General features: G+C 43.1%; 2 protein-coding genes across 4 annotated transcripts in view; both read left to right on the top strand.

The window, feature by feature from the left end:
• The window catches only part of arhgef10 (Rho guanine nucleotide exchange factor (GEF) 10), a 50,901-nt gene extending 45,123 nt beyond the window's left edge, over nt 1–5,778 (top strand). For 2 of the 3 annotated variants that reach the window (XM_023271881.3, XM_023271879.3), the window contains 3 exons: nt 3,658–3,780; nt 4,331–4,852; nt 4,942–5,778. In XM_023271881.3, coding sequence (XP_023127649.2) covers nt 3,658–3,780; nt 4,331–4,836 — 629 coding nt within the window. In that variant the 3' untranslated portion in view covers nt 4,837–4,852; nt 4,942–5,778. Of the gene's footprint in view, nt 1–3,657; nt 3,781–4,330; nt 4,857–4,941 lie in introns of all 3 variants that reach the window. The other variant, XM_023271880.3, reaches the window with a different exon arrangement.
• A 1,951-nt stretch (nt 5,779–7,729) lies between these two features.
• LOC111569658 (kelch repeat and BTB domain-containing protein 11) lies at nt 7,730–12,389 on the top strand. The gene is made up of 2 exons (XM_023271922.3): nt 7,730–8,264; nt 8,837–12,389. The coding sequence occupies exon 2, from the start codon at nt 8,909–8,911 to the stop codon at nt 10,808–10,810; it is 1,902 nt and encodes a 633-aa protein (XP_023127690.2). The 5' UTR covers nt 7,730–8,264; nt 8,837–8,908; the 3' UTR covers nt 10,811–12,389.
• The last annotated feature ends 852 nt before the right edge of the window (nt 12,390–13,241 follow it).

Raw genomic sequence — 13,241 nt, 5'->3', positions numbered from 1 at the left:
CCTCTCATTCAAGGGGTTTCTTTAGTTCTCAATCACCAGATCACGTGTCGTAAACTACTGAGGGATTGTTTTAAATATCATTTGGTTGTTGGAGCAGCTATGAAGACAAACTCTAGTGCTGTAAAGGCTAAAACACAACCAACAAAGAACTGTACAGAAAGCATATTTATGGACAGTGGTTGTACAGTGAATTTGCAAACCCAAGTTTCCTCGAGGAAATCCCTAATTGCAAGTAAAAAATGCAAGAGATGCCCAACTACTTGGAGTATTCATATTCTCTGATATCCAGTGTTTAGAGTTACAAGTGGAAGCACTTTTCGTCAGGCAGATGTGAATGATAAAGCCGGCTGCTTAGGGACCTCACTACCCGTATTTGCTAATAGAATCCATGCAACCGCAGAGGAAGCTGGTTCTGGGACAAAGCAACTCACTTGAAAGCTTTCATCCTCTGGGCAATGCCATTAAAAGGCTCCTCTGATAACAGTATTGAGAGACCGGAGTGTGGGTCAGCATGGAAATCAAAAGTTTTCGTTTTGTCTGTAATCTCCAACAAGGTTACGTTGTTGTGTGAGGTCCACTTGTCTGCTACTCGTTTTGTCATTTGTTATCGTCTGTACTTTGCCACAGAGTTCAACCACGGCGTTTATCACTGCTGGTTGCTGCCGCTGAGCAGAATGTGCCCAAAAAATGTGCTGTTTCTGCACAAACTGTGGTGTAATTGGAACTGCCGGCCGAAATGTTTGGACAGGAGGGACTGCCTGCAATCGATGTGTTAGGGGCACAGAGTGATGGGTCTTTCATCTGCACCACTGTGCTCCATCAATGTTTATTTACTGAGACAGTGTAATAATATCAGTGTATCAGAGAAGGACCAGAAATGACATTATACTGATCCAGGAAGTAGATATTATTGCATTATGCAAGATCCTAACTCAATTTTGGCTTGTCTACAGAACAGTCAGGATTGATCCAGTGAATAATACCAACACAAGAGAAAGAGGTACAGGGCGTTGTCTTTAGTCTGAATGCCTCTATCAATGGTGCAGTGTTGAATGCAGGACATGCTGGAGGTGGGGTAATCCTTCTCATGTTCATGCATGTTGGAGCAATTCTGCCAACTCCCTTCTTTGTAGACAGGAGTTCCTTATCCAAGCGCTGAACGCACGTCCGGCTAATATGCCATAATAGCAATCATTTACACTGTAACATAACTAGTGTTTATTAAAGAAATTTGGAGTAATTTAGAGCTGTTAGTAGTTGATAGCAGGTGATCATTTCCATATTGTGAAGTTAAATCCTACTACTTCAACTTAAGAAATTCAGATGGATCTCTGTATTCTGTTATGAATTTATTTCATTAAAGCTCTGTAGGGGGAAATGTGGTGCTGCTGACTATCTTTTGAAGAAAGTATGATGGCTGTCACGCAAATCATGGATTAAATACTATAAATAAAACAGGAATAATCATTTTATAAAGTTTCAGAAGACATTAGACCACAATCAAACCATAGTATACAGTGATAGTGTCTCAGAGGTTGGTGGCTGGCAGGCTGCTGTGCTGAGGGTCTAGCCTGCCTTTGTGTGCTGCTCTGTGACCTAAATAGGCAGCCATGCATGGCCTAATGGGAGACAAACATCAGGGGGTTAGTAAATAACACCTTCAGTTCTTCTTTGTTAGTGTGACACCATTGTTACACACCTCCAAACATGGATAACACACTTATTAGTGAATAAACATCCACTCCCACGGAGATATGAGGCTCAGGTGGACAAGATAGGACTAGATAGCAATGTGAAGCAGCTCTGCTTAGAAATCCATCTGTTCTTCTCCTTAGTAAGATGGTAGATTGAAACTGAGAGTTGATTTCTGATGAACAGTCAGATATGCCACTGCTACAGTCTGAAATACGTGTATAGTTTCTGGCTGAGCTGCTAATAAGAAATGATTTGCAGTCATTTTTTTTGCCATTCTAGCAGCAATAGTGTATATAATGTCTCTTAGCCACTTAGTTTGCCGCCCAGAACAAAATATTAACTAATGATTATATTGCCATGTTATGTAGTTGAAACCTTGTCTGATTTTTCATTTAGTGTCACCATAAGTGGAAAATTTCAAATGATCCACCATCCATTGGTTATGTTCAGATAACTGCAAAACTAAGCATATTCTCATCAACCTCAGCTGTACTTTGTGTTTCAGTGTAATTAGCTAGAGTTAGTATGGGCATCCTGGTGTGTGTTGAAATCCACAACTTCCATTAGTTTACAGCAGGAATAATATAGGAGGAGGGTATAGCTTCCAGCTACAATGACTGGCACCACCATTATTCATAATGTGCTGATGGTAGCTATTTCTAGACTGACTGAATAGCTGATATGGTGTATTTTTGTAATGTTTGGGATTTACTCCTCCCTCCTGCTGTTGGTTGTCAGGACTAAGTGCAGATCAAAGAGGTGCTCTGGAGTAGGATCAGGGCTGGAGCCAGGTCATGTTGACGCTCAATCCGGGTTTATTTTAGTTCACCCTCTGGGTGGGGAACTCCAAATATTATGAAAGGAGGAAGTTGAGCAAGGCCCCTGACCAGCAGTCTGTATGTTTCTACTTACTCTGGACCCTCATTGGAAGCACATGTGAGCAAGACGCAGGGCCCTGCCTGCCTTCAACTGTACCTACCTGTCTATCTGGCAGAATTCCAGGAAGTGTGGCAGTATGGCGTGTGTGTGCCCCATGCGAGGGGTCAGCTCTAGTGAGGGGGTCAGGCAGATAGACTGGCAGTAATTTTTCTTAAAGCCCAAGAGGATTACTTTGAGGGAGGAAATTCAAGTCAAGCTGTTGCAGCAGTAATGACTCATGACAGTCTCGCCTCCCACATAGCAGGACTGAAAAGACTGTTTTTACAAAAACCCCAGATTCTTATTACAGTCATAAAAAATATGATAAAAATGTCTGAGTAGATACCATTTGTTGCATAGCTAATTCCTGACAAAGCTGCCGTGTTGGGACGGCTCGAAACGAGTGCCAAACTCCACATAATAGATGACTTTACACCGACTGTCAGAAAGCCTGCTTTGTGGCTATTCTTGCTGAAAGGTGCCGTTAACTTAACAATCCCTGCTTTTACAGTCCGAAGTGGCTTCACATGGATTTTTCTGACTAGGACGGAAAGAAAAGGTCAGGTCAGATTGTCCTGTTGTAATTGCCATAAGCTTTCTGAATAGAGGCAGAGCCCCTTCCTTAATTACAGCATTACGCTTCACTCATTCTGTTGCATAACACTTTTGTGTTTGTTTGTTTGACTCGAAGCGGACTATAATGGTGCATTTTTCTGTGTTCAGACACTTGAAAAGAGCTGCTTTTATCTAGGCTCCTCTTTACGTTGCCCTGGAGACAAATAAGCGTTGAACACTGTGGTTGCAGAAATGCCGCCACATACTAAAACGATACAACTCCCTCCCTCCTGCACACTACACTGTATTCCAGCCTGCTGAAGTGACCCATTGACTGTGCGCTTTACTGATTTCTAGGAGACTCTCGTGTGTGGGAGGACGTGTTTGCCTAGCTGTGCCTCTTCATATATGAATATCAATGGATATGCTGCAGAAAGCATTTCAATTCATGTAAAACTAAATCAATGTTTTGTTTGTGTTTTTCTGTAGGGAACCAGCGAGTGTCAGTGAGCAGTCTGCTGGTTTGCCATGGTCTACTACTGGTAGGGACCAACTTGGGAGTAACTGTGGCTCTCTCTGTCCCCAGACTGCAGGGCATCCCTAAAGTAACAGGTAACACTGAAATGTGAATGTATTCCAGACATAAAAGTATGTGTACACAAAAGGCAGCAAGAAAATTTCCTATGGAACAAAAAGACATTTTCAGGTTTCAACCAAGCCTGTGTCCAAACTCAAATATGTTCAATTGCAATCATATAAAAAGAGAAAAGCAGCAAAAACAGGTCACCATAGAAGCTGAAGCAAAGAAATGCTTGACATTTTCTGCTTTACAAATGACTTAAATGATTGCTTAAGTAGTGTGTATAATGTAACATAACAAAATGAAATAGTTTCAGCAGCTGTACATACAGAGCAGTCATCTAATCATGGAGCTGACAAGGGAACACTGCACAGGTTTTGTGCTCACTTACTGCTGTTTCTGCAGTTTCGAGAAATTCAATCAAGAGCTTAGTAGGCAGAATTATGAAAGGGTAGCGTCATCACCCTCTGTAGCTTGCTATTTACCCCTCTGCTTCAGTCCTCTATGTATACTGGTGACATACAGGACATGTACAGTAAAGTGTGTCAGATATCCTGGATGAATGTTTGTGTCTGTTCCTAGGTCGGGGTATGGTGTCATTACATGCTCACAACGGGCCAGTCAGGTTCCTCACTGTGGCTGCTGCAGTGTGTAATCGGCCGTCTGGCCTGCCATCCTCCGCTCCTCCTTCCTCCCTGCAGCCAGCAGAGTCTCGTGATTTGGAGAACACCCAGCCTCCCTCAGATTCAGCTCTGACTCCCCCCCAGGGGCGAGGCGTGTGGCTGGGAGAGGCAGGCTGCACCACCATGGCTCTCCAGGACTCCATGTCCTCCTCGTCCTGCGGCTCCCTAGCTCCATCCCAGGGTTCCCTGGAGCACGGTCCTGAGGACGGGGCCCTGTACGACATGCTTCATGACCCAGCCCATCACCAGAAGGGCCGCCGCTCCAGCAAGGTGGATGTCAGCTCTCTACTGGTGGTGTCCGGAGGTTTGGGCCACCGCAGGGTGAACAAAAAGACCAAACAGTCTCGCCATGAGGACAACACCTCCACCATCATGATCTGGCAGATCCCATTACTGAACATGTGACAGCAGCACCACATTGGTAGGTAAGAAAACACATCGTATGAATCATCAGTAGAACGTGTACTGTGTAGATTTGAATCTTACCTCTTATCCTTTTCAATTTTTCAGGTTAAATCAGAAGTGATGCGTACGACCCTCACAAGAAGATCTGTTTTGAACACTTGACCAGACATTTGGCATCAATCAAAACAATTAAATGTCTTATTTAAACTAGAACTCCATCAAGCACTCCGTAGTATTCCCAGGATGCCCCTACCATAAAGAACAAATGATAAATAAAACCACTCTATCATGATGGGTGACGGTGTGAACAACACACCAGTCAGCAGGCATGTTGTACACATTAAGGATGTTTGCAAACACTGAAAGGTCTCTAATTTCTGTTGGATGTTGTCCTGTAGTTTGTCTAATACATTTCATTACTGTCCAGTGTTTGTGCTACACACTTTGACTGTATAGGACTGCAGTATTTAAATCAGTGTTGAAAGGAAGTGAGGAAATGAAAGGCATTTTAGGGATAGCTTTTTTACAGATTCTTGATCATCTATCAAGGCCAGAGTTGTCAATGTAAAATCCCACAACTCAGAATTACATGTGCATTATTTTTAGAGTCATACAGAGGTTATGTGTTTATATGGAACTGGACCAGCTTCTCCGGTGCTCCAACTATTCTACAAAAAAAAGGGATTTTTTTTAAAAAAAAGTGAAGTACTGATGACTGAAATAGTTTGAGAAGGTTTGATGAGAGTCCCTGGCTGGCCAGGTTTATGTTCATTAACGGAGGAAAGACTTGTCAAGACCCAGAGATTTTTTTTTTGCCCTAATGCAGCTTTGTTTTTCACATAAGGATATTTTCAAAAAAGATAAAAAGATTTCTACTTTTGTCACACTTTATATGTACTTATGTATATTAACAAATCCATAAAACAATGTTTTATTGAGCAATGCTGTGTTCTTCATTTGAAGTTAAATTTCAAAGCTTGGAGGCAGTTCTGTGACCTTTAGTAAGCATTTGTCACTCCAGTACTAACTTATTGTAAACTTATTATCTGTAATTAGTTTGGGCAAGTTTCCAGCCAAACAAAATAATACAAAGGAGTTGATTTGTAACTTTTTATGTCTTACATTATTGAAAATAACCCAGGGGTGTTTGGAGATAGACGAAGGCGTCAACAGTGTCAGTGTGCCTCTTTTTGTTGGTTCGTTCTAACCTTTACTCCACGGTGATTGTGTGCAGCCATCAGTACATGCTGGGACTAGCAATGTGCCTGAGGGGCCGCAGGAACTGAGCCTGATACATCTCTTCCGGGATTTCTCCTACTGCCGAACAGAGAGGGTCACGGCATTTTCTCTCTAAACACCCACGACCACTGTTGCACAACCATGTTTCACTATCAGTTCTAACAGCAGCAGACAAGATAATTCCAGGTTGGAGCTGTTCCCACGCTGTAGTCCTCGGCACCCCGGGTCGATCCCAAATATTATCTGATGAGATGTGTCTTTGGGAGTATATAATATGCTAGTTTAAACCAGTAGAACTCTTTTAACTCAGATCTGGTAAAAGCCAGAAATCAGCCAGTCCCATTGTACCAACCAAGGAACCCAGTTATCAGTGTGTCTCGTAGCTCTGCATCTGGAAGTCTTGTTTTCCCTCTGACCCTGATGTTTCCATGGAGACACTCATTTTGTGTGCGTGCATCAGTCCTCAGCATGTCTTTGTTCTCAGAATATCTGACATTAAAAGCTCCCAGCTGAAGGCCCTCTAATCTTTACGGGGCTGATAGTTGTTTGATGCCCTTGCGGTGGCTTCCCTCTATTTTTATATCTGAAGGCCAGTTGTTAAAGACACATCATCTCCACGGTGGAGAGGTTCTGGACCCTGGACATAATAGTCCTCTACTGCTGCTGCTATCCTGTGAGGTTTGGCCTTGTCATGTGCTGAGTGTATGATCCTCTCATGCCTTTTTAAATCTTGAAGTAGCATATGCTTAATGCTGCTTTATGCTTGATCTTTAACTGAACGCAGATAGGAACAGCTGGATTGTTGCCCAAAGGAAGATGTGACTTGTTTCCACAGTATTGTCAAACCTACTTACTAAGTACAAGCTCACACATTGCAAGAGAGCAGTCATGCCACTTCTGCATTCATTCTCATGAGCTGTATCAGGGATATTTTATGCCCCCAGGTTCTACCCTTGAAGGAGCTAACAAACACACTGCCAGGCTGTTTGTAAATGTATTATTGCTCACAACATGGAGAATGAAAGAAGAAGTATAAATGACAGCTTTTATAGTGAACACAAACTTTTCGTATTGGCTCGTTGTAAATAGGTTGTGATTTATGGTGCTTCATGCCATGTTAGAATGCTGAGTCCATCTCTCTGAAGACAAAAACCTTTTAGGGGTGTAAACCAATCTTCTCTGGTTGGCCTCACACCTTAACCTTTATGACCTTTTAAGCAATTCTTCAATAATTATGCTGAGCGACCTGAAAATTACTAACATGAAAACAGTTCCCCAACAACGATACATGTACATAAAGTGAAAAAAATAGATAATAAATGATACCCGAAGAGCTCAAAATTGATTTTACTCTCACAGCTGTCTCATGCACAAACAGGTGCAGAGTACTAATGGAACATTTATTGATTTTGAAGTAGTGTTACTGCAATATAAAATCCCTATGGGGGCTTACTAACTGTCTGGCATTTCATTTTAATGTGCACCAGTGTCAATTTATTATACCAGCAAGCACTGAATGCACTGGGTTTTTGACATTTTCGGTTTAGGATTGGCATACATGTGTGTCAGCAGGGTTGGACTGAGGGATTCCCCATAAATTCAGTGGTGGTACCCACGACAGGGATGATGCGTAAAGGAATGTCGCATCCGTTGCGCGCAACAACAGATGGAGCCTCGTGCTGTGGAGTGTAGGGTTAATAGGGGCTGGAGAGGGCGTGGTCTAGATCAAATAATAACGCCTCACTCCTGTCAAGTGTAAAAAAGACAACAAAAATCAGCGTCCTGACAGCTCCGGCAGCCAGTGTCTCCTGGACAGCTCCGGGTTTTACAGGAGGAAAAGCCGCTTGGATGTGCGCAGCAGCTCTCCCCCACTTCCACCGGAGGAAATTATTCAGCAAGATCTGAAGGAGGTGCGACCTGAAATGACTGGTTGATCGTCCCCCACGCCTCGCCTCCAACCTCGGAACCCCGGCAGATTTCAGAGCGGACTGAACAGTGTGATAGAGGGTCGATGGATGAACGCGTGAACGGATGAGAGGAACCATCTGGGGTTGAAGTAAAGTCATCCAGGGGAGCACAGGCGGGCTGGTTCGTCAGGACTGCGCCTGCCTTACGTAACTGAGCTTTGTGGAGAGACTGGCAGGGAAACCACTGGTGCCGAGCTGTGAAATCACACCGAGGAAACGCAGGTAGGTCACATTATACTGGAAATGGACCGAAATCCATGTTTTGAATTGAGATTTTGATCAAATTCTGCTGATTCCTCTTAAATTGAATGAATGAGCTGTTTCTGATCATTTGATCGACATTACCAGGGGGCGCATCAGACAGCAGTTTTTGATCTAATTACAAACGCCTTTTCTCCGTCATATTAGAGATTAATTCCTCCATCAGAGTAACACCATTTGCGCATGCGTTCTGATTGTCTCCAGATTACCACATATACAGGACAGGCAGGGTGATTATTGCAGTAGGTCAAACAAGAAGCTGCAGGTCCTTTGTTAAGCTGCAGATGTTGCACATGAAACGTTAGAGCAATGAGTGTGTTGGATATGATGACACGTTCACACTGGGCTGGATTACACAGGATGACTGGCAGTGGCAGCCCAGAGTGATTTTTTTTTCCTTCAAATTTCAGGGTTTCCAAGATGTTTGTTACTGGAGAAAGGGCGCCCCTTAGAGAATGAGGAAGTCTTTGCAGGCTCAAACCTGTCTCCCTCCTCAGTTGGTTAAATTCCCTTCTTGTTTTCAATTCATGTAGGTGAAAAGAGAAGTTTGCCACCCAGCATGATCGGCGAGGACGCAGTCTCCCATTGCCAGTGAGCACATTGAGATGAACGAGGGCCACCTACAGGGAGGAGGGACTGTCACCGTGGAGGCCGATTCCATCCTCCACACAGCGAACCCTGACCTGGTCACACTAGCTGACAAAAACAGGAATATATGTCCAGGTTTTGTGCAGGGATTCCTGCAGGATGACCCGGATTTCAGCCCTCCTTCAGTGTTCGAGAAGGAATACCTGTTGGACGGAGGAATAATGGAGAATAACCACATGGATCATCAGAAAAGTAACAGCTCCTACATCTCAAGAGATGACCACCTCTGTAGGGACAAGGGAAGCCCAGCTGACCCTCCTCATGCTGCTGTGTCCAATCACATGCAACAAAATTGTGCAAGCGGCGAGATCCACAATGGCGCCAGAGCTAAAGTGTCTTACAGTGCAGATTCCTCCATATGCTTGCCTAGCCAAGCCAAACAGGATACTGATCGGTCAGTTCTAAAATCAAACCTCGAGCGCAGGGACAGCAGCCAGGAAGCTGAAAAAACACAGTCCAAAAAAGAGCCGGATTTACTCATTGAGGTAGGCGGACAGATGATCAACGCTCACAAGTCTGTCCTGGCAGAGAAGAGCGACTACTTCAAGGCACGGCTGTCACGCAACATCCTCAAAGTGAAGGGCATGAGTTACAAAACTTTGTCCACATTGATAGACTATATTTACACCTCTCAGATCAAAGTTAGCAAAGACAATGTTGTGGATGTCATCACGGGGGCTAAAATCCTGCAGATCCCTTGTGCCGTCCAGGCAGCCATGGACTCCATGTCTGAGCAGGTCACTGCAGAGAACTGCTACGAGATTCTGACCATCGCCAAAAAGCAGCGACTGAGCGAACTCAAGGAGACGGCGTATGGATTCATGAGCGACAACTTCCTCCGGATCCTCAAAGACCCGGCTGTCTACGGGCGACTGACTGGATCTGAGAGGGATCTGATCCTGAAAAAGAGACTGGAGGGCAGGAAGACTCTGATGGTCGCAGAGATCAATGATGTGTTTGATCGAGTTGGAAGTCGACCACCTAGTCGCTGTGGTAGCCGTCCACAGAGTCCGTTGTCGGTGGGGTCTTTGGAAGAAAACCATATGATTTATAGCTTCAGTGAAACAGCAAATGACTGGAGACCTTTGACTGTGATGCCTGAGGACATAAACACTAAAGGGTGTGGGATCTGCACCATGTATAACTACCTGTTTGTGGCAGGAGGGATTAAGGGCTACGGGGACAAGGGCAAAGTTTCAGACAAGGTGTTCTGTTACAACCCCATAACCAATCGCTGGGCTGAGGTCAGACCCTTGAACCAGGCACGTGCCCAGCTAAAGCTTGTATCTATGGATGGCTACCTGTACGCCATCGGAGGGGAATGTTTGTTTACAGTGGAAAAATATGACCCTCGAATGGACCGCTGGACAACAGTGGCCCCTTTGCCCAAGGGAGCCTTCGCAGTGGCCCATGAAGCCACCACCTGCAGCGGAGAACTTTACGTCTCAGGAGGCTCCCTTTTCTACCGTCTCCTCAAGTACGACCCCAAGAGAGACGAGTGGCAGGAGTGTCCCTACAACAACAGCAGGAAGAAGTCCACCGACATGGTGGCCCTGAAAAGCTTCATCTACCGCTTTGACGTCAACCGCGAACAGGGAATCAACGTCTTCAAGTACAACACCATAGTGAAAATGTGGCACGACTGTGCATCGCAGAGGCTTGGAAGTCATTTACCCTTCAGGTGTGCCGTTATCGGAAACTGCATCTATTGTGTGAACAAAAGCCAGACTCTTCAGTTTATAGTGGAGGAGGAGAACGCCTACTTTGTTGAGGAGACGCTGAGGGCACCTCTGGAGGCGAAAGGCGTTCTTTTCCCTTTTGTTCTCACTTTGCCTGAAAAGCCTGAAAAACTTACATAGAGCGTGATTCCAGAGTAACACAATAAATGTCACAACAAAAACTGCAATAAGCAGAAGCCCTTATGTACACTCTTCAATGTCAGCTTTCTATCTCAATGTCTCATTGCCTGCTTGCAATGGAATGTGTGTATTTGCATGGCAATATAATGCATCTACAGGGTTCAGCCTTAAAAAGATTTTGTAATGCTGAATGAATGCAACAATATTTGTATGTGACTGTAGATAATGACATGATGAAAGTGAAATTTTGTGTGTTCAGTTCTGGTTTGGTGCACTTTTGTAGTTAGAATAGATATTATTTAGAACATATTAACTAGCTGACTGGTGACTTTGGTAACAAAAGCAAGTGTTTTGTTGAAAATTGTATTTAGAGACGTGGAAGCAGTTGTAGTGCGCTTTATGAACGAAGTAACACAGGTTCTATGCAAATGATTCCGAACATACAGGTGGATCTGCTGTAATGTTGTGCTGTTTTCTAGTGACAATGTGTGAAATCTGACAGGAAGGAGTAGAGTATTTCTCTAACCATATACTGCACTGCCTTTCATTAACCCTCTCAAACAAGGTCATATTATGATCTGTAAAAACAAGCCATCACGTCCGTCCTCGAAAACACAAATATTAAGGCGCTTATTGTACCTATCATGCTTCAGGGGACCTCTTCAGTCAAGCTAAAGCTTTACATTATTGCATTACAAATCAGACATTATAGTTAAAAGTATATAAAGTACATATATTTTTAGATTCAGAACATGCTATTTTGCGTATAGTGCACTCTTGGATGTGACAGGTCCTACAATAAGCACAATCGCCAAAGATAACCATTCAGTCAGGCTATATTAAGATGATCAGAACTGACATCATTTGTGGAATAAGTTCTTTCTGAAAAGCATTTCACTTATGCCACCGCAAGTAAAATCTCAAGCAATAGTTATTTTTGTACGAGAAAGGCTTGCTGATTGCAGGCAATTTCTGGTAAGTTTAGGAGATAGCTGCTACTCTGATCTGTATTTCCCTGTATGTTTTTCATGCTATAGATCCTGCTTCACCTGCCACCAGGTTACATCACCTGTTGAGGTCAAAGGTCAAATCAGATGCTACATAGACACAGCATTGTCCAGTCAAAGACATCCTCTTCATACAACACTAATAAGCCATGTTCTTCTTGCATCAGTGCACATTTATACAAATTATACTCAAAATTTCCTTCTTTTAGACATTCTACAGTATTTGTTTGCTGCTGCAATAACACAGTGGGAGTTTTGTATGGAAGCTAAAGCTGATATATTCTTGGAACAAATTGCTTTTGATAATGTTTGTAGAAGTGTCTCTGAGCAATCATTGTGACTCAGACAAACTGGATGTGGTTTTGATATTTCGCTGGCTGGCATCTGTATTTTTGTGAATTTTTTTGTATGGATTTTGGATCTGCTGCTGTGATGGACGGTCAAAGTGATGCAATGCAAGGCGACGGCTTCCTGTCTGTGGTGTTTGGAGTGGGCTAGCAAATAAGCTGTTGGATAATGTATATCAGTCAAGACTAAGTGCTTCAAATAAAATATTTTGTGTCTGAAAATGATGTGGTGCTCTGATGTAGTCTCTTGACTGGTAGGGTGGTGCCGTTTTATTTTGGCGAATCTGCTGTGGAACCACGCTGCCACCTAGTGGATACTGACTGTAACAGTATCTAGCTCCACTGACACAAATAATCTTGTGCTTTCTAAAATATTTAAGAAGTTTGTTTACTGCCTTATCCTTCATAATAAATGTACAGTTATTGTTGTAAACGCCAGAATTAGAATTTCCTTAAGGAGAAATTTGTGTCATGAGTGTGTAGAAGTTTGAATAGCAGATATGAATTTTCACCACCTTCGTTTTTCATCTTGTGTTTTTTATGACTATTGTATTTCATTACTTACTTTTGCAGGTACAGTATTCAGTTGAATAATAAATAGAATATGTATGATAAATAAAATAAATCGAAGGCAACCCACTGCCCACTGTTTGAGCTGAGAGGAAGTCTGTCGTTCTAAACTGCAGTACCCAGTCACTTGTAGTAGATGGTGTGTAGTCCTACCAGCACTGGAACTGCCTGCACAGGCCAGGCATCTCTTGACAGTAGGTGGTACAACATTACAAAAGGGGTCAATACATAATTGTGGGACATAGTAGACATTTTGAATGTTTTTTAGGCCTAAAATCAACATGGTCACCTATAACTAAACACCACATGGCATTTTTACAGAAAGAGTCTTCTAAATATTACATAGACAATTGAGCAAAATTGAAATTGAAAGTTATTCATAAAGATATTGTAATAAACCTGTTGACATGCCATAAATCCACACTTGACTCACACACTACTTTATATTAAATAACTCAGAAAGCCTTGGAGTCTTGCCAGTCTTTTCTTCAGGAGGAAATGACATCA

The sequence above is a fragment of the Amphiprion ocellaris genome, chromosome 20 (assembly GCF_022539595.1).
Source record: "Amphiprion ocellaris isolate individual 3 ecotype Okinawa chromosome 20, ASM2253959v1, whole genome shotgun sequence".
Classification (NCBI taxonomy): Eukaryota; Metazoa; Chordata; class Actinopteri; family Pomacentridae; genus Amphiprion; species Amphiprion ocellaris.
Note: the sequence above shows the minus strand (reverse complement) of the source record. Positions and strands in the feature narration are given on the sequence as shown.